A 20,564-nucleotide genomic window follows, 5' to 3' on the forward strand; every position below is an offset into this window, starting at 1 on the left:
TTCATTGCGGGGTTTTACTTTTTCAATGCTGACTGTTACTTATCGATGTTAAAAAAGATTCTATCCACAATTATGCCGAACGAATGTAACTTCTTATGCCAGAATTAAGAGCAAATCCCTCAATAAACTGAATTCAAGAAGCTCCACATTCCGTTGGCGTTAACCTTTTTTTTGTAGCTTTTGCAAATTAGAAGTTTACAAAACAAAACCAACAAATGCGAATAAGTTAAAGGCAATCTACTCATTTATTTTTTTAATAATAAATAAGAATTTTTGAAAAATCATCGCACACCCTGTATTTTTGTTGAATTATTCATTCATTCATTTCATTTCAAATTCGTCAAATTAACGTTTATTTCTAAATGAAAGCTAAAAGTAACAGTAAATGGAATTGAAAATTGCAGCGACAATTTAACTTTCTATTATACACAGTAGATTACAATGTTGTCACAACACTAAAATTGTTTTTAAACCGTTTCAATGTTGCTTCGGCCCTTTCGTCTGTTCTCATCATCAACATCATTGCCTATAAAGGATGTTTCCTCGGAGCTTTGTGCCGGGAGCACTTCTCTAGCAATGGTTACGCCACCATTCAGTTGGCTTAATAAAGCATTCGTGCCCAGAGACGACGGTTCCCGTGGCGAGCCACTGTGCACCGATATTTGATCGATGTGCAGCACGCGAGAAGGCGTATGCGAACGAGAGGATGGAGATGCATTGCCCACAGCGCTGCGCGAGTGTGGACTATTATTGCGTGAATGGGGAAAATCCTCTAAAGGGATTTCCTCTGAACTGCAAAGCAAAGATGTAAGTTATCCTAATAAAATCTCTTTAATTAAACGCACCGTGGTCTTGGCATACGTGGACTGCTCTCACGGGAGCGATTACCGGAGCCGCGCGCCTGTGAATTTTCTCTAGACTGGGAGGAGCTGTGGCTGCCGCCACTGACACTAGGTGAACGATCGCGATCCAGAGCTGTGTTTCCCAGCCGCAGCGACAACGGTGAACTGGAGCCGGCATTGGGACTTCGTCGTCGTGAGCGGCTGCCGCTTTCATTCCGTATGCTTAAATTGTATATATATATATATAATTATATAAATATAATTATATTTATATGGGATTTACCCCTCTAGGGAACGATTCTGCGCCATCTGCGTGCGACTTATGCCCGCGCTGTTGTTACCACGCAGCACTGCCGCAAAGCCGGGCACTCGACTCGCTGTCAAATTTGCACCCTTTTGCGCCAGGCGCGTATTGCCACAACTTGTTGAGGTGCCACACACTGGAAACAGCGGCGAGTCCAGCTGGCCGGGAATTTCAATAAGCTGTGCTATTTGATACATTTTCTTCTGACGCGCCTTGCTGCGACCCTTTGTCAGGCGCTGTTTGGCCGCCATGCACCGTATATGATCGTCGAACAAAAATTTGGCAGAGAGCTGCGGCGTGCGATTATGAGTGACGCCGCCGCGATGCACTGTGATGTGCAGGCAGCGTGAATCATCCTTGTCACCCTGCACCTCCACATCTTGCAGGAAGCCCACAAATTTGGCCACGCCCCAGCCCAACAGCTTGGCATCGGGCTCCACGAGTATGAGTTGCAGTGCATCAATGACCAAGAAACGCCGCTGCTTAGCATTTTCCTTCGACACAACAGTGCAGGCAATTAGGTCACTGTTGTCTACCAGGAGTAAAATGATTATAATTTGCTAGCAGACGTTTTCATCAAAACTTACTCAGATCAAGCACATTCTCCACCTGCACAAGATTTACTACGTTCGTCAGTGGCAGCAGCGATTCCTTCTCATTCAAGAACTTTTGGCACGTTCGACGCAAGAGGAAGTATACGCGAATGGCGCGTCGAGCCTTCTCCACCTCACCGCATGGCAGGCGCCGGGTAAAGCTAATGCCTGTTAAAGGCGTGCCTGTTGGCGGCAGAAGAATGTTCGAGTCCATACAAAGAAACTCAACATTCAGCTGTGCCTTGCACATCTCATTGTACTCATCCTCGAACAGATCTAGGAATATGTCCTCCGATTTGTAAAAGTTGCGCAGCACAACCATCGACTGATTGCGGGCACTGAAGAGCAAACCCTGCTGCGTGGCCGTTATGCAGGGCGCCTCATCCGCAACCGGCTTGGTGAAGGTCAGCAGCAGCTCCAAGGCAATCTCAACTGTGATCAAACGTATGCGACTGGCTGCACATGAAGATGGAGTACAATTAATACAATTCGATAATAAAACGTATACCTATGTTATGTAATGTAGATTTTGTGATTATGTTGTTTCGGATAGCCTTGATGCAATAGGAATGAGACTAAAGACATAAGCTGGAATTTTTTAACTTTTAAACAAAATTTTTGCGATTTTAACAAGTTATCTTGAGTAAGCATCTAAGAAGTGGAGCAAGGAAGATATCTAAGTAATCGGACACTCCATAACTTATATGATATTAGACTTAATTCAACCCAACTGAAAACTAAAACGTTTTCGAATGTGATACAATGAAGGAAAATATACCCGAAAGGCTTTTCCTAAGGTGCGAGAGACGCAAACTAGTACTTTACTTACATGGTAGGCTGGAATGCGTGATGATATTAAGCAGATGCTCAATTAGCGCAGTCTTATAGCTAAAAGAGCCCCGCATGGATTTGGAGAGCACCTGCTCAAACCATTCGTTCTTCATGCCTGTGAACAGAAACGAGAAGAGTTACTTATAAGCGAGTTGTGGTGCAGCTCCTTGGGACACATTAGTATGGGGAAATGAACAAGTTACATACCATCTGGTACAGGGTGCCATATTGTGTATACATTATTGTGAATCATTTTTTTTCACACCACACACAAAAAGCAGTGAAATGAGCATTGCAAAGAGCAGAGAGAAGTGAGAGAGGCAAAGTTAGATGAGAACCGGAGCAGCTGATGTGTAGCTGAATCTCTAGATACTTGGTCACAGTCAAACTTACCTCGATTGTGGGACATGGCGTATATGAGGCAGAGTGATAATAGGGCCAGATAATCATTCTCTGTGCAATCAAGTGACTGCAACACGGTGTCCAGAAAAGGCTTGGCTAGCTCAGTGAAAGCCTGCGTCGATGTGGACTGCTGCAGCATCTGTTTCTCCTCGTCGGTTATGTTGCGCAACCTGGTGGCTGCAGCCTCAGCAACAGTTTCTATGTGCCTGCTTGTGGCCGATGTTGTCGTCGCTGCTGTTGATTCCACGCCGTTGTCCTCGCTAGCTGCATCGCCGCTGTAGTTCGCCGTATGGCCTACAACCGTGTCCAATGCCTGTTCGAGACTCTCATGTGGCTCACCAAAACCAGGCACCACCACTTCGCGATGTTCCGTATAGGAGTTGAGTATTTCGGCAGCGCCTTCTTTGAATACGCTATGGTCACCATTTAGAATGACCCAGGCGAGGGCATGCACCAGCGGCGCATGCGTGACAACCAGAAACACGAGCGATAGCAAATATAGCGCCACAATTGAGCTAACACGTGGATTATGCATTTCCTGAATGTCTATGTCCACATTGCGATTCAGCACAGCCGCCAAATTCTGCGTGACCAATGCTAACGAAGGCGGCGGCGGCGCTGGCGTCAACGAGAATATATACAAGGGTACAAACAGCTTGTGCAGCAAGTGTTCAGTGAGAACGGCATTCAGATCCGTGATATCCAGCAGCAGGATGTCACTCAAGTAGTGTAAATGATCAAGATGTTCGGCAACCAAATTGGAAAGCTTTTGCTTCGATTGGTGACTGGCGGGAGAATGGGGATTCTTAATTAAGAACATTATATGAATTTATTGTACCCTTACTCTATGTCTGTGCGCACGCAGGTATCCAGCTCCAATATGTGCTTGCCAATAAACCAAACCAGGTTGCTGAAGTAGGGTGCCGCCGTTCTAGTATAGATAAAGATATTAAATAGATTGTCTTCCTCCAGGTTTATTCACTTACTTGTCTCTAATAAAACGCAACATGCTCGCATTTTGCACCTTGTACACATTCAGGGAAATTGTGCGCACTGCAATGCGCACCATGGACTCGGGATGATTAAAGAATTTAATAGCCTCCGTGTACAGTGGAAAGTCATTTGTGTGCTGATAATGAAAAACACAGCAAATTAACCGCTTTAAACATTAAATATATGTAAGCACCCACCTCAGTGTAGAAAAAATGTATTGTGTGTGTGTTTAGCTTGAGGCTCAGCGTTTTCAGAAAGAGTATGTAATAGCCCATGACATCCTCATCGGAAAAGTCAAATTTGTGCAACATTATAGAATTCACATGGTTATTACTTAGTAAATAATCTGAAAAATTAATAATTGCAAATTCTTCTTAGCAGCAAATCTCATAAATTTTAATTTTCAGTTTTTTAATTTTTTTTTTTTCTAAGCAAAAACAGCATAAATCATATAAAAAATGTTTAAAACAGAAAACATTGTAAAAAAAATCTTCAAGCAATTCTTATTAGAACAGTTAAAAGCTATAATAATAGTATGCCGTCCAAATTGTGATACACAGACATATCATAAAAAGAGAACTGTTATATTAATGCTGTATAGTAGGAATGTTAACGCATGCAAATAACAGTATATTCTTTGCTCACAACAGAACATTAGGTTTGGGGATATTATAGCGATATATCGTAAAATAGTTTTAATGCTGATTGCAATATACTTTGTAATTCTTATAAATAATTGTTTACATACACAAGGATGTCTCATTTCGGATGTTCTCAAAGAGAATATTAAGTGTCTGGAGTAACTGTACGCAAACATAGCTGGAGCCGCCGCTCTTCTGCCGCATAATGTGCAAAAAGTATGAGAGCATGTTCTTCTCCAAAAAGAAGCTGTAAAAACAGAAATAGGAATGCTTCTTAATTATATTACAATGTAAGTCGCAACACTTACTCGAACACAAGGGAGTCATGTTGATCGCCCCAGATAAGAATCTCGGCAATGCAGCGCAATGATTCAACCAGCAGACCGCGGTTGCTCTCCGATACCGTTGTGTTTTTTTCCAAAATACTGTACAGGTACTTTAGGTGCTCCAATGACAGTCGATTCTTAGGACGTCCGCCCCAAGGGCCGCCAAACCAGCTACGACTTCGAAACATTATGCGAGTATTAAAAACACTCTGTCTCAATTGCGACTGGGTAAACTCAATGCTAATAATAGAATTAGTCTATAACCATTTAACTCAGAACACAAAAGACCTCACAAAATAACTCATTACCACTCGATGGAGCTGGAAATTCCAGCACTAGAGCTCGCTGAGAGCCCACGATATAATGTAAGCTTGCCAAGCGGCACGTCACATAAACGAAACTAATTTTGTAAATATATGCGAAAAAAATAGGATTTTAATTTTCAACAAACGATTCTTCTTCTTGCGTTTTCTGTAAGACGACAGCAGGTGTCAATGTCAGCTGTTGCTCAAACGCGTGGTCACACTGTTGTCATGTCCACTACATATGTGTACACACTGACCCAAACAGCTGAAGAACAAAAATTCATACCCATTTTCTTTGCAACTTTATTCTGAGAATTTAACAAACATGACACAGCATTTCATACTAACTATTATTCTGATTAAAATTAATGGAATATGATCCAGAATTAGGATCCTGTTTCATTTGAAAATTTGCGGTGGACAAGCCAAAGGGCTTTAATATCATATCGCCCAAACCCTTTAAGCTGGACATCATTTCGGTCTTGAGTTTTTCATTGCGCTCATTTATATAGGCAGGCAGACGTACTTGGGCCTCTCGTGCCTCACGCTGACCTGGATCAATTTCATAGACGCGCTTGTAATCAGTGAGCGCCTCATCCGGCCTGTCATCCTGCTCGTACAGCTTCGCACGTCTATTGACAGTTTGTTTTAATATTTTTATTTTGCTAGTTAAATTAAATACTTACCGCAACAACGCACGCACATATTCCGGATAAAGTTCTATTGCCTTCGTACAGTCATAAATGGCTGATTTATTGGCTTCCAGCTTCATTTTGGCCGCTGCTCGATTACCAAACAGCACAGCACGCTCCTTACTATTCGTGGAGGGGCAAATGTTCAGGGCTTCAGTGTAGAGCTCAATGGCACGTTCGGCCTGACCGTTTTTGAAGAGTTCATTGCCTTCCAGTTTCAGTTTGTCGGCATTTTCTTTGTTTAGTTCCAGCTCCTCGGCGCTAAGGTCTTTCTCTCGCAGCTGTAGCTCTTCCAGGCTAAGTTCTTCATCGTGATGAATCAATTCTAATCTATCACCATTATTGTCATCGTCATCGTTGTCGTCCTTGTTGCCCTCTTCTTTTCCACCCACGGCGCCAGTTTCATCATCCTCCAGACGTAGTTTGCTGTTCTTTTCTATAATATCGTCAATCAATTTGTCTTGTTTCGGAGAATTGGTTGTAACTTTTTGTATGGACGGCACTGGTTCGCTGAGTGCATCCTGGAATTCTTCTTCGCTGACAGTCTTCTCTGCCATGTTGTTATCTAGTTCTTAACTTCAATTTGTACTCGAAATTTCGATCGCAAAATATTTGTGTTATTGTGCGTTGCAGTTTAGTCTTAATTTTAATATTCACAGTGTGGACACACTGGCAAGCAGCGCTGACTGTTGCATTATTTATGCTATTATAGTACAGCAGCACTTAACTAGAGATGACAGATATTTACAACGATATTCAGTCGGTAACAGAAAAATTGTTTGGTGTTTTGTCAAGAAACCGTAATAGTCTGAACTGACATTCATTATATTCAATTTATTTCTTATTGCAATAATATATTTTTGTAATATATCAAATCACTTGCCTTGACCAAATAGTTGCGCTAATTACTGTTTGTCATTTTTGACCAATCTAAGTGCGGTCACACTAGATCAATTGTAAACATCGGAATGGTCGGCGTTAACCACATAAATGCGCCACTTGTTGTGGACATCGACGCACATACGTTGACGGAATATGTACCAGCTAAGCCATTGGAAAGCAACCTCGAAGTGGTCTTTGTCTCCGCAGAGCAGGTAAGTGCACACAATATTCGTTAGAGTTTATTTAAACAACAATGTTGCAGGGTTCACTCAGAGCACCATTTGAGCCATGTGGTCAGCTGAATTGCGGGAATACCTTGAAATTTCCCTTTGCACGTGGTGCTAACAAACCTACAGCAGTGGCCATAGTAGATGCCCAAGTGCTTGTGGCCGCCGATGCAGCTACGGAGACGAAGCGTGTTGTGGAGCTTACGCTAGACACTGCAGCCCTTGGTGAATTGGACTATGCGCCCGGCGACACAGTGGCCGTATTACCTAGCAACGCACCTCAGATAGTGGCGCAGCTATTGCAGCGCCTGGATTTGAGCGAGCAGGCGGATAGCGTTTGCCATTTAAGCCTTGCTTTAAACTGCGCCAAGAAGAGTGCCAAAATTCCCGGCCACATACCGGCAACAACGACGCCACGCGAGTTACTAACACATTGTCTATCGCTGCACGCAGTTCCACAAAAACAGTTCCTTAGCGCTTTAGCGAGCTGCACCAGCGAGTCGAAAGAGCGCTCTTTTCTGGCCAGTCTCTCCTCCAAGCAGGGCGCCGCACACTATCAGACACTCATTTTGAAGCGTGGCTTATGCTTGATGGATCTGCTGGAGCTATGCACCACCTGCCAGCCAACGCTAGCCTTGCTGGTCGAGCATTTGCCACGCCTGCTTCCACGCCCGTATTCCATAGCCAACAGCCCATTGGAATGCTCGCAGCAGCTGCGCATCATTTACTCTATACGCGCGAATAAAGCGGGCGTCACGACCAGCATGCTGGAGGCCATGCGTGAATTGTATCGGGAGAAGCAGCAACCAGTCCAACTATACATTTATCCTCGCGAACAGAATGCATTCCGTTACACGGACCAAGAGCTGAGTGGCAATCAAATACTCATAGCTGTGGGCACGGGGTTGGCTCCTTTTCTAGGTTTTCTGGCGCACAAGCAGCTGCATAAGGAGCTAGCGACAGGTCAAACATGGCTGTATGTGGGCGCCAAGACGCCGCAGGCCATTCTAAAGCAGCAGCAACTGCTTGCCTGGCAGAAAGCATCAATCCTACAGAGCCTACGGCTGTGCTATTCCCGAAGCACCACAGGAGAGCAGCCAAAATATGTCCAGCAATTGCTGGAACAGGATGCGCAGCAACTTGTGGAACTGATGCAGCAGTCCACAACTGTTTTATATGTGTGCGCAGACGGTGCCGCGATTTCCAAGTGCATCAACGACGGTCTGCGTCGCTGTCTGCAGCTTGTTTTAAAGCTAGACGAGACGGAGGCCACACAGTGGCTCAAGGAGATGCGCGCGAAGGGCAAATATCGCGAGGACATCTGGCTATAATATGAATAAGAACTATTTTCCATTGTTTAACATGCATGTTAATGAAAATGGTAAATTCAAAGAAACGTTTAACTTGCTTCGAAATAAATATGGTGCTTACAGACGAATGGAAAATTTAAAGAATCTTGGGGCTTGATGCTTCGGGGCGAATGCTTTCGATTGCATTATCAAAAGAAAATAGTTGTGGGGGATCACCAATTACCTAATATGCATATCTTTAAAGTACCTGGTAATTTTTAAAATTAATACAAAAGTATGCTTCGCGATGAAATCCTTTAACTTACCTAAGGAAACACCAATCATTCAGCACATTCTCTTAATGATAATTTTGCTAGTAAAAAGCGCCAGTGAAAAGCAATTAAAGATCTAAATGCTTTGGTCGAATAAGTAAATAACGATATATTTAACAACACAAAATAAAAATTACAGTGCAAACTAAAATAATACATACAAGTTGTGCGTATAAAATTGTAAATAACCGTACGCTCAAACGACGGTGTGTGTATGGGTGTGTAGATTAAAACTAAATATATGCATACTATCAGCTCGTAATTGTTAAAAATAAAGTATATTATAGATTGCAAAATATAATTATAATTATTTCAATTAAATGTGTAATATACGATTACGACTTAGGTAAACAATTGCAAAAAAAAAAATGCATTAAAAACTTCTTGCGTGGAATTATGTGCAATATCGGACTAAAATCAAAAAATAAGAATAAAACCTTTTGATAAAATACACAATATTTGTAAAGTTCTGCGATAAGTATTTGTATGTACTTATTTAATATTATTATGTATATCAATCAGCGTAGGTAATATGCATAATATGTATTTTAACTACATTTAAATTTAAATAGCGCCAATTGTTTGAATGTATATTATGTAAATGTATATATGTATGTATATCTTTGCTTGCTTTTATAAGTTATGAATATAACGGATTAAGGATTTTATCAAAAATTTTCTTGGATGACATACAGTTTTCTCATAGTTCATTAATGTTTCTTTTTTTTACAATTGCAATAAAAATTCCGTATAAAAAAATTATGCTACTTTTTAAAGACTTAAGTTCCGCTTCGTTCCGTTTAATTGTAATCATTGCCTTTAGTTTTATTCTTTTCGTTATTTGTTTAAATGCGCTTGCGATTATGTTTGTTTGGGTATGTCTGCGTTATCTGCCAACTGGCTCAGAATACTTTTCTAGATTTCTTCATATCCAAAATACTTTGCGTTCGTTGCCTTGCCTAATAATACACTGTCGTTAAGCGATCTAATCAAAATTAATATTTTATTTAAGCTCTAAATGATGCACAAATGCATTACGTACTTATTTTCTTTCTTTTTTGTTTTTGTTATATTTCAAATTGTGCACACCCTGCAATTGCAATGTACGAGAAATACCAAATGTAAATTTGGTAAAACACCAAATGTATCAATTTTAATAATATACTTAAAAAAGAAAGTATTGTCAAAATGCAAACGTTTCCACTTATTACATTTATGGTTACAATCACAGGGTGCACTTTGCAATTAATTAAAATAGGTTCTTTAATTTAACTATGACCGTTCTACAGCAGCAGTCGTTGGCTACTAACATTGCATATGGAAATATGTGGCGGGCCATTATGTGTGGAAATGTATAAAAAATAGCCGCTCACTACTAAGCTATTGCATAAAAATTTTTGTTTATATTATACAATGTATATAACAAGTAAAGAAAGCTAAGCATCGGCGCACCGAAGATGTCCATACTCTTTCCAACCAAAACCAGTGTTGTACATCATTTAACTCCAATTGCAAAAGTCAGCGACTAGTTTGTAACGTTTGGGTACTGGCAGTTGATTTTAAAATTTGGAAAGAGCATTCAAATATTTCAACTAAATCGAAAAGGCCAAAACGTAAACTCGTTGATTATTTCGGCTAAGGTATACGTAAAATATTGTGGAATTAAACTTTTTCCTTTCACTTATCTTCCACTCTACCTGTCCCTCTCTCTGCTATTTGTATTTGGCATTCGCGCGAAAAATTTTCATGGGAATTACTCTAGGTAAATGTACCTCGTCCTACATATTTTTGTATACAGTATATGCATATGTATTTTCCCTATATTGAATTATCATCATTTTTGACACACACATTACCGTTAGATAACAGCATAGCGCATTTGTATAGTTCAATCGCATTTCATTTGTGCGCTACGTTTATGGCAATCAATTTATTTTTTGTTTTTGTTTTTTTGGGGGAGGGGTGCAATTCTTGAATTAGGACAACTGTCTGGGATAAGGTTCTGTTTCTTTTGTGTTTAGTTTGGTTAAGCTTATTTTTCTTACGTTTGTACTAATTTAAATGGAATATAGAACCATCTCACGTTTGAATTTTCTTGGGAATATCTTCTTTTTTCTTCTCTCTCTCTCTCTATTAAATTTTTTTTGTAGATAATGCTGCCAATTTGCTAAGAATTGTTTAAAAGTATATGTAGCTAGGAAGTTTTTGTTTTCGTTGTTGTTGGCTTTACTTGTATGGTTGTTGTTGTTGTTGTTGGTGGTGTTGTTTGTGTCCACTCACTGCTGCTAGCTAGTCCTAATGGCACTTGTTACACTCATTTCCACTTGTTACATTTTAACGATTTTTCATTTGTTTTTTTTTGTTTTTGTTTTTGGTAATTTACAACAAGTATTGCATGTTTCATTTGCTTAATCGTTTTGTTTTTAGTTGTTGCACTTAGAGACTACGACGAATTTTATGTAGAATTGCATAATGCAGCTTTGATAAAATCGCTTAAATCACATTTATGTATATGTATACACTATTTTAACATTTATGCATCTAATGTCCACTTAATAAATATTATATTTCAATATTTTTATATCAGCTGTGTGTGAAATATAATTAAACTATTGTATGCTTTCGTAATCGTAATTGTATTGCATATACCCGCCTAGGTATACACAGGGGCACACTCAGCCAGTCATATATACTTACACAAATATATTTAGAAGTATTGTTAGATGTATGCATGAATATCGTATGTCTCAGGCAAAGTAAAATATAGTAAGCAAAACAGTCGAACAACTGTAAACCGTCTAATCTATACCAAAAACAAACTTCGTAAGCTGCTTTCTCATCTGCGGCTGCTGTGACGTCACTTCTTTGCACCTTCTGTGTTTTGTTCGGCGTTTGTTGTTGTTGTTGTTGTAGTGGTTGTTGTTGTTGTAGTGGTTGTTGTTGTTGTAGTGGTTGTTGTTGTTGTGATTAGCGCCGACCATTGGCCTTGTCCTGCAATTAGAGATGCGCATATCTGTTATTGCTGTTGCACAAATGTTTATCGATTGCCAATTTGCCTGTGACTCAGACCTATGTATTTAAATTATAAGTTGCTTTTAGTATTTAAATATGACTCAGGCTTCAGCATTTTAAATCCAACGCGTGCCGGGTCATATAGTGAAAACTGTCTTGGGCGGATAGCAACCGTCGGGTAATTTTTTTCCGCTCAAGAGTGTCCGGGAAATGGGTTTCGGGTATTCATTACTTGAAAGAAAATGTACGCTCAAGAGGTTGTTTGATTAAAAGAAAATATCATCGGCACGCCGAAAATAAAGCATCGGAATAATGCGGAATTTTAGTAAAGCGAATATTTTGTCACACAAAACTCACAGATTCCCCCTAACAAACTATATAATATAGTTGTGGGATATTGATAAGATGTGGCTCATATGCACGATTCAATGACGAGTTTGGTTAAGATATATTGATAATCAATAGAAATTGTCATACAAGAACTTGATTTTCGACCAATCATTCCTATGTCAGCTATATAATAAAGTGATCAGATATATTTGAGGAGCATAGTGAAACTAGTAAATGGCGAGTTTGGTCAACATTTTAAGATAAACAAAAAAGTTTTCCATACAAGATCCAAATATTCGACCGATCAATCCTATGGCAGCTATATGCTATATTGAAGTCCGATATTGGTATCCGATATCCCTATATGTAGGGAGGGTAGCAAAACAACAAATTTCAATGGTTTTTATGCATGAACTTAAATTTCGAAAGATCAATGCTCTGGCAGCTTTATGATATAGTGGTTCTGACATACGTACTGCCTGCAACAGAAACTCGGACATATGCAAAGTTCCATGAGGATAGCTTTAAGCCTGAGAGACTTATTTGCATTGAAACAGACACGTCTATATCAACTCTGTTTTTGAAATTAATCAAGAATATATACCTTATAGGGTCGGAGATGTCTCCTACTACGTTGCATGACAACATTAAAATATCCCCTACAAGCGTATACAAACACGTACCAATCTTGGGGCTGTAATTCCAATAAGATATAGGATAGAAAGGAGAGCATATATATGGGGTGTGGTATGGTATATGGGGTTGTTGATGCCTCCTTCTACCTGCTACATGCTTTTGCACAATATGCCTATTTTTTTCACAGATTATAAATAGGTACAGAATATAAATATAGGATTTTAGGCATCAGAGATCCTTTTCCCCCTCCCCCTTCAACGCAGCTATGATAAAACACGAATCCAGAACTAATCACAGTTTTTTTAAAAACATTCAAACTGAATACTAGGTTTAGTTATTTATTTATCGAGTCTCGTACAAATTGCATACTAGAAATTTCTGGTAACTATTTCCGTGTTGCCGGAAAGCTCTTGTGCAGTTTGCTCAACTCTAATCAGGGGGTAAATATTTGCAATGATGTCTGCACAAACAGAAACCATCGACTAACATAAAAAAGTGGCATAGCATATTTATATGTACGTATGTATTGGTACATGTGTACACTTGAACTTTATTCCAATTAACATTTTGACCTTTATTAATTGCGATAAACATTGCATAATGTCCATGAGCCGTAGCTGCACACACACGCAACAAAGCAATGGACATGTGTACTACAAATTTTATAAAAAAATGAAGCAAATTTGAACATGCCAAATAATCAGTTCGCTTGTCTTATCACTTTTCGCTGTTTATCAATGTGATTAAGATACTCATAGCTGATTAGGCTGGCAGCGCCCAAAAAACAACAACAAAAAACATATGAAATGAACTGGAACTATAAATAGATACAGACATGGCGAAGGGCAATGATGTGTAAGAAGAAGCAGAGCTTGGCTGCACTCCAATTGGCCCACTGGGTATACTGGGTATATTTTATGCAAACGTTGCGCTTATCTGTTCGATTTTGCATAATTACAACAATTTCCTCCTTTTTGTGGATTGTTATTATTAATATTTTCAGTGGGTCGCAAAGCGCAACAGGTTTGTTTTATTAGCGTGTGTATCGCATACAAAACACAAAAATGTTGCCTTGTTATTGTTATTTTGCTTATTGTTTTTGTTATTAAAGCGTTGGGAGCGCGTCACTAGCGTATGTATGCAGCCAATTATCAGCGCAATAATTGTGCAGATGTGTGTGTCTATATGCACATATGTACATATGTACATATGTGTGCATTTATCGGCATGTGAAGCGCCCGCGCTAAAGTCACGCTTAAATATCAATGAAAAACCCAGCGACATTTGTGTCCGTGCCACTCGACTCCCATTGTGTTTGTTATATTTATAGTTGTCCAGATAAGACAGATGCGCTCGTCTCGTACTTTCACAGCTAAATTTTCAACACAATTTTCCATTGACGAAAAATTCACGGGAATGGATTAAACAATGAGCATTTAACTTTCAATATTTACATTCTATAGGACTATTATTTTTTTAAGAAGTATCGAGACATTTGTGAGCCACTTCCCTTTCACATGGAAGCCAACCGTTTAAAAGGCTTTCAACTAACGCCATAATTTTCGCGTCTCTTTATTATGTGCCCGACTATATGCATATGTATGTGTACACATGTGTATATAATTATATTTTGAAATTCGCTCGAACTTAGTCTAACCCTATTTTAATACACTTCAAGAAACAGGGTATAAATACAGTTATGTCGGCAATTATCTTTAGTTTTTCATGCAAATGAGAATCAAAGCCAGCGGTAGCTGATTTATGCCTTCAAAACAGCGCTCCAGCTCATGCTCCAGTTTTAAGAGTCGCAGCAAAAATATCATTGCAAACTTTGAAAATCGCTATGAAAGCTCAACGACTGTTGTTGTTGTGTCATGTGGAGTGCATGTGGAACATGTTGTATAAGTAACACACAATAAAACAATGCAATTGATGAAATTTTCAAGCACCGAGCACTGTGTAATCTCATACGTAATGTAACTGAAAATGCAGCAAAAAATTATAATTATTATATTGCTGGGCATTGCATGATACATATGTACATACACACATACGTATGCAAAATGTCGCGCGAGTGCGGCGGCGGATGGGTAGAGGTCGGTTGCCATGTTTGTTATGAAAAACGAGCTCACAACACGAAGTTCCTCCTCGCCGAAATACACAGCGAGTGAATCATATACAATTCCGCGTATCAACAACACAAACAAGAACAACTACAACCAAAGGCAGGAGACTCATATGGTTCAATAAACGAAACAAAGCCAAAACAGAAACAGAAAAACCAAATCGTACAACGTAAAACCTTTTGTGCGCAAGGTGAAATTATAAGAGTGGGTAGGGGGCGCACAACTTACGCAAATTGAACGCACAATGGAATTGGGTTTAGTCATTTCAAAGTTTTTGTATTTTTGGACGTTTGCTTAGGCAAATACAAAAACTGCTACTAAAACTACATGCAATATACAAAAGCACAGACACGCACACATACTTACTTATATATGTATGTACATATGAATGGCTGCTGTTCAATGTCGCTCTCAGAAAAAGTCAAAAGTGTTAAGCGATAGGTATAAGTTCACACACACCCATAAATGTATTTTACATGTTCATGTATAGGGCCTTTCACAAGGCTTTACGCATACGCGTGGACTGGAAATTGTACTTTGGCCCCAGCAGCGCCACTCCCAGCGGCAGCAGCAGCAGCCGGCAAAAAGGCAGCATGCAACTGCAGCAGACGCGCAGCCAACAAACTGGAAATGCACACAGGGACATACACATGTGCATACATTTGGATATGTATGCGTGTGTATGGTACATGTAATTTAAAAGCCCATATTGATTTCCTGCGTTAAATATTTGCGAATGATTATTCATTGTGCTGCTGCCGTCGCTGCTGCTGTTGCTACTGCTACTGTTGTTTGTTAACATTATTGTCATCAATAAGACATTTGGCACACAAAAGCCTCAACCGCATAAAAACCAACATCAACAAAGTTAAAACTTTGCGATCACACACAAACACAATTAAAGAGAGTACCTACAGCTGCTGCCTCGATTGGGAGTAGCAAGCGAAACGGAAAGCAAAAGTATTTGCCGCTAATATAAACAAATAAACAGCCAAAGATCCGGTAGAAAAGTGCACGCACTGTGTGTGTGTGTGGAAGTGAATAAGGGCGATCGAGTGGGAGTGGGAGCGAGTAAGCTAGAGCGACGCACAGTAACAGTGAGAGCGTAAAAATAGCGCAACGCGACGTCCAATACATGTAGCGGTCGCCACCGCCACCGCCACCGCCACTGCACAAGCAATTAAATTCAATAAGTGGATGGTGGTGAAAAAATGCAGCCAGACAAACAGAAAGATACAAGAAAGACAATAGCGAAAACATTACGACTACTGCGACATTTAGCAGCCCAGCAACTCTGGCTAGACAAAGATCGCACTAGTTTTTTATTCTTACGCTTATCAAAATCAACTTATAACGCCAACAAAGGTTCTTGGAATTTGATAAACGCAGTGGGGTTTTTAAGATAGCTAAGATATGCATGCATATATGTATGTGTGTGAACTGCCTAAGTGCTGTTTGATAAGGCTATAATAAAAGCGGAGCATGTGTGTAGGTGTTGCTGTCTGCGTATGTGCGCAGTGTGTGAATTGGAAGTTGTTTTTTTGTGATAATGTATGAGTTTTTATTTTATACATTTTTTTTTTGGCAGACAATGCGTTATTTCAAGTCTTTTCTTTGCTGTCCAACAGGAAATGCGAACGAACGTATTTAATAGCGTTGGTTAGCTGCTGGCGCACATACACACGAAATTGTTATTGTTTGTGTGTATGTGTGCCAGTGTTTACGTGTTACTTTTCAATGGGATTGCGTGCTTCAGCAAAGAGAATAAATGCTACCTTAAAGAAAATCTCAAGTCGAAGCTTTGATGCTCTTAAAAAAAAAAACAATAATGTCAAAGCAATTCTCGATATATGATAAGTTATCTGTTTCTAGGATTTTGTGCTTGTACTTTACTGCTGCGCATTCCCTTCCATCCACAAGTCACACAACCAGTTTTTTGAGAACTTTGTCAACTCAAGCACAATTATCTAAGCATAATTTATATACAACTAAAGAGCTGACATACATACTTAAAGCTGATTATTCAAATGCAAACGCAACTGTTGTAATAAAAAATAAACGCAAGGCATGTGTTTTGTCATATATGCAACAAATATACACACACACAAGTATTGCTTAGGCTCGAACAAGACCTTGATCGAGTTTAATCTGTTTCACAGGTATCAACAGCCAATGATTAGGGCATTTCATTAAATTTTGTACAACCTCTTCGCAACAACTCCCCTTCACTTTAAACATTTTTTTGTCACTGCTGCAAAAAATTGGATTGGTCTATTAAATTGGAAACCTGTTTTGTCGTTTTGCGATGGCCTAATAGATAAGACAGAGATTGGGATCTATATATGCGGACGAATGCACCGCTAATATCATACAAATAATTCTTCGGACACTTATGAAGCAATCTGTACTTCAAGAATTTCTATTTAAATAATAAATCTATAATTTCTCGGTCTTTCTAGACGATTTGTTGACAAACGAAGAAGAAGAATTTAATATAACCGTTTTTAACATATTTTCCACATAATATAAAGTAACTAGAGTTAAAAACGACAAATGCAGATCTGCAAATGCCCAGTCCTAAGATTTTGTCCTGTGCATGGATCGTCAATCAGTCTGATTGATTGACAGACTTATATGTATGTGTGCATGCATATATATGCATACTTTATTTTTTGAATTTCTTAATTTTGTTTATATTATATATAAACATACTATATATTATATTTTTTGGACTTACCACTTAACGTTGTTTTCGGCCAGCGATGTGCAATGCGTGCGTCAGCTGGACAGACGACAGACGGAGGGACACACATACATATGTATGTATGTATGTGACTTGTTACGTTTTATGTTGTTTTTGTTGTTGTTGTGACTACGTTTTCATGAAAGACTAATCAGCATTTTGTTCCAGATTTCGAATTTATACACAATAGAAGAACGTCTACGAAATGGGGGGGCTTACACAGGATATACAGGGTGAGTCGTTTGGTCACATCACGCATAGAGCAATTTGCCAGCTCGATGATGTTGTTGACACATTAACTATACATTGCGTCTGAGAACCTTCTTGGCAGCCTTAATATTGGGCACCAAAGCCTTCACCTCGCTGCAATCATCAAGAAACGGATGCTTGAGGAGCTCATCGGCTGTGGCACGACGATCCACGTCGACCTGGAGACAACGATCGAGAAAATCCTGCAAGCTGGGACTCAGTTTGTCCCAGCTCTTAATATCAGGTCGTCCATTGGCGGCAATTAGGTAGAGCGCACGTAGTGGCGTCTCATACAGATAGGGAGGCTGTCCGTCAATCATTTCGATCGCCATTATCCCAATGGACCAGATGTCCACTTTTTTGCCATACTTTTTGCGTGTGACCACTTCCGGCGCCATCCAGTACGGTGTGCCCACCATGGTCTGACGCTTCTCGTCGCCCTCGATATTGGCACAAAAACCAAAATCCGTAACCTTCACACAACCATCCATGCCGAGCAGCACGTTATCAGACTTGATGTCCCGATGTATAATGCCCTTGGCATGCAGAAAGCTAATCGCATAGAGGACCTCACGGCAAACGCATGCAATTTGACGCTCCTTCATGACTGTCTCGGTGACGACGTCGGTGAGTGGACCGCCATCCATATACTCCATGACCACCCAGAGCTGATCCTCCGGCTCTAGCAGATATGCATCCAGAAAATTGACCAGATTCTTATGATTGAAATCCTTGAGCACACGTATCTCGGTCAGTATGAGATCCTTGGAGGATTGATTTTTCATTTCAATTGTTTTGACTGCCACCTGGGTTTCCGTTTGCTTATCGCCAGCTATGAATACAATGCCGGATGCACCTTTACCCACTTCTTGGCTGGTCTTGTAACGTTCACGCGGATCCTCTGGATTGCAAATGGCACGCAGCTCATCATAGATCTCCGCATCCGTTTTCTGTGCACGCTTCTCCTTGGATCGACGCAATATGGTCTCCTCTGGCGCATCGGCATCGATACCGCCCTCCTGGATGGCGCTGCCCTGGGTGTTGGGCTTAATAATAATTGTATCTGTATTAATCTTGTGTGGTTCCCCATCTAGGCTACGCAGATCACGTGAGAATTTTTGTTGGATGACGCTCGAGGGTTTTGGTTTAATTTGTGGCTTGGGCGGCAGTTGATGTGGCGATTTCTTGGGCGGCACAGGCGGCGGCTCCAAGCCGCTGTGCGGCTTAACCGGCTTGAGGGTTTCACGACCCAAAGTTGATTCCAGCTCCTTGATGACATCGTTTAGCGCATCGAGCGGTATGACAGACTGTTGGCTGCTATCATTGAGGCTGCTGCTGTTGCTGTTCGCCGCGGAGCTGCCGCAACCGCTGCTGCTGCTCTCTGTTGCTGTTGAGCTACCGCTGCCATCGTCATCCGATTTATCAATGTCCTGCGATTTGTGTTTGTTCTTGTAATTGACATAGTTATCAATCTCTTTGGACTCCTCGTGTATGACATCCTCCGTAATAAAGGGCTTGAACACCTCCTGCTCTTTTTTCTTAATGGAGTAATTGTAATATTTGACCGCATGATAAGCTGCATCTGGATTTTTGTCCTGCTCATCGCGTGTGATTTGTGTGTTCATCAGGCGCACCCAGGGCGTGGGCAAACCCTCCAGATCGCCCGTCTCCTGATTGCGTGAGACATGAAAATGCCGTTGAAAATTTGTTGGGGCGCCAATCTCGGAGATTTGCTCCTTCTTCTTGAACCACTTTGCGAAACTCATGTTTGTGTTATTTCCCTATAGTTCACTTAATCTCTATGTTCTTTGTTTTCCACAACGTTGAAAATTTTATAAATGCTTGGGAAATTCTGTAGAAGCGTGTTTTGTTGTTTTGTTGCCGTAGGTAGCGCTCTAGCGCTTTCTCACTTGCACTCACACACTCACTCACAGGGCCAGCCGTGAGTCATAAACAAGCACACACACATACGGACACGCCGTGCTCAGTATATTCGTGTGTCTGCCTGCTTATGTATGTATGTGTGTATCTGTGTGCGTGTCTATGTTTTAATGTACGTTCGCTCGCTTATCTCTAGTTAAGTTTGCTTGAGCTTTAGCAGACAGCAACAGTAAAAAAAACCCACTTTGCCATTTTTGTACGCTGCTTTGTAGAATTTTCACTTTTTATTGCCTTAATTAATGCAACAAATTTTTAATTTAATGCAGTGGGCACAAATTTATTTTTATTTTTTCAACTACACACTACGAACGCACGCACGCACACACACATTTTTCTGGAGCGAGACAACGGGCACAAAAGGAGTGGCCGCGGCAGCGTCTTGTTCTGGCTCTTGTTGTTGTTGTTAATTTGCCTGTGCCGCAAATGCTAGTCGTTGGTTCTTAACCATTCCTTCGTGTCATTTTTTCTTTTATTTGGCACACTAAACTTTGTTAATTTTAAGTATTCTTTTGCTGCAGTGGAAGCTCTACAATTAACAACTTTAAATTTCTCTCCTTTACTGCAAGTCGCGCTGCACTCGGCCGTACTGCTGTCACACTCACACGCATACGAACAAGTGACTGTGTGACCGTCCGCTGCAAGAGCCAAAACGCTGTAAAAATTGGACAAACTACTATCCTGGATTTTCTGACTAAATTAAATACCAATATTTATATTTTTTTTATCAATTAACCTTGTTAGCTGCATTTTGATGTATAGAGATACATTTAGTTAAAATAACAGAGATTTCGAAAACTATTTATACCAGATGTTGAGAAATACATTTGATATATAATGGGGAAATTCGGGATTGCCATTTTGTTGGCTT

General features: G+C 40.2%; 4 protein-coding genes across 5 annotated transcripts; 1 reads left to right on the forward strand and 3 right to left on the reverse strand.

The window, feature by feature from the left end:
• Window positions 1-324: 324 nt before the first annotated feature.
• Window positions 325-5,394, reverse strand: ema (C-type lectin domain containing ema). Its single transcript, XM_064679617.1, has 12 exons — window positions 5,241-5,394; window positions 4,915-5,172; window positions 4,714-4,853; window positions 4,163-4,311; window positions 3,959-4,101; window positions 3,817-3,903; window positions 2,964-3,757; window positions 2,569-2,685; window positions 1,734-2,195; window positions 1,126-1,678; window positions 846-1,064; window positions 325-792 (listed from the first exon to the last, which is right to left on the reverse strand). Exons 2-12 carry the CDS (start codon window positions 5,118-5,120, stop codon window positions 468-470), a joined length of 3,195 nt encoding a protein of 1,064 aa, XP_064535687.1. The 5' UTR covers window positions 5,121-5,172; window positions 5,241-5,394; the 3' UTR covers window positions 325-467.
• Window positions 5,395-5,522: 128 nt separating this feature from the next.
• Ttc1 (Tetratricopeptide repeat domain 1) lies at window positions 5,523-6,596 on the reverse strand. The gene is made up of 2 exons (XM_064679622.1): window positions 5,924-6,596; window positions 5,523-5,869 (listed from the first exon to the last, which is right to left on the reverse strand). Exons 1-2 carry the CDS (start codon window positions 6,484-6,486, stop codon window positions 5,581-5,583), a joined length of 852 nt encoding a protein of 283 aa, XP_064535692.1. The 5' UTR covers window positions 6,487-6,596; the 3' UTR covers window positions 5,523-5,580.
• Window positions 6,597-6,753: 157 nt separating this feature from the next.
• LOC135426515 (methionine synthase reductase) lies at window positions 6,754-8,967 on the forward strand. The gene is made up of 2 exons (XM_064679621.1): window positions 6,754-7,023; window positions 7,074-8,967. The coding sequence occupies exons 1-2, from the start codon at window positions 6,898-6,900 to the stop codon at window positions 8,367-8,369; spliced, it is 1,422 nt and encodes a 473-aa protein (XP_064535691.1). The 5' UTR covers window positions 6,754-6,897; the 3' UTR covers window positions 8,370-8,967.
• On the reverse strand, window positions 8,754-20,394 carry Pak3. 2 transcript variants are annotated; one of them, XM_064679618.1, is made up of 2 exons: window positions 17,501-20,394; window positions 8,754-11,650 (listed from the first exon to the last, which is right to left on the reverse strand). In XM_064679618.1, the coding sequence occupies exon 1, from the start codon at window positions 19,519-19,521 to the stop codon at window positions 17,806-17,808; it is 1,716 nt and encodes a 571-aa protein (XP_064535688.1). In that variant the 5' UTR covers window positions 19,522-20,394; the 3' UTR covers window positions 8,754-11,650; window positions 17,501-17,805. The 2 variants fall into 2 exon arrangements, with proteins under 2 accessions (XP_064535688.1, XP_064535689.1); XM_064679619.1 differs by having other exon boundaries at window positions 11,582-11,672.
• Between the last annotated feature and the right edge of the window lie 170 nt (window positions 20,395-20,564).

The sequence above is a fragment of the Drosophila montana genome, unplaced genomic scaffold (genome assembly GCF_035044405.1).
Source record: "Drosophila montana isolate Dmon_TW-CO22-7 unplaced genomic scaffold, ASM3504440v1 contig_203_1, whole genome shotgun sequence".
Lineage (NCBI taxonomy): Eukaryota > Metazoa > Arthropoda > Insecta > Diptera > Drosophilidae > Drosophila > Drosophila montana.

Excerpts from the sequence above, each read along its gene's own strand:
- ema (XM_064679617.1), bottom strand. The coding sequence starts at position 5,120 with ATGTTTCGAAGTCGTAGCTGGTTTGGCGGCCCTTGGGGCGGACGTCCT. Across the intron at positions 2,196-2,568 it reads CACGCATTCCAGCCTACCAT|CCAGTCGCATACGTTTGATC; the intron begins GTAAGTAAAGTA and ends CTTCATGTGCAG. Across the intron at positions 1,679-1,733 it reads GGAGAATGTGCTTGATCTGA|ACAACAGTGACCTAATTGCC; the intron begins GTAAGTTTTGAT and ends TACTCCTGGTAG.
- Ttc1 (XM_064679622.1), bottom strand. The coding sequence starts at position 6,486 with ATGGCAGAGAAGACTGTCAGCGAAGAAGAATTCCAGGATGCACTCAGC. Across the intron at positions 5,870-5,923 it reads TATGTGCGTGCGTTGTTGCG|ACGTGCGAAGCTGTACGAGC; the intron begins GTAAGTATTTAA and ends AACTGTCAATAG.
- LOC135426515 (XM_064679621.1), top strand. The coding sequence starts at position 6,898 with ATGGTCGGCGTTAACCACATAAATGCGCCACTTGTTGTGGACATCGAC. Across the intron at positions 7,024-7,073 it reads TCTTTGTCTCCGCAGAGCAG|GGTTCACTCAGAGCACCATT; the intron begins GTAAGTGCACAC and ends ACAATGTTGCAG.
- Pak3 (XM_064679618.1), bottom strand. The coding sequence starts at position 19,521 with ATGAGTTTCGCAAAGTGGTTCAAGAAGAAGGAGCAAATCTCCGAGATT.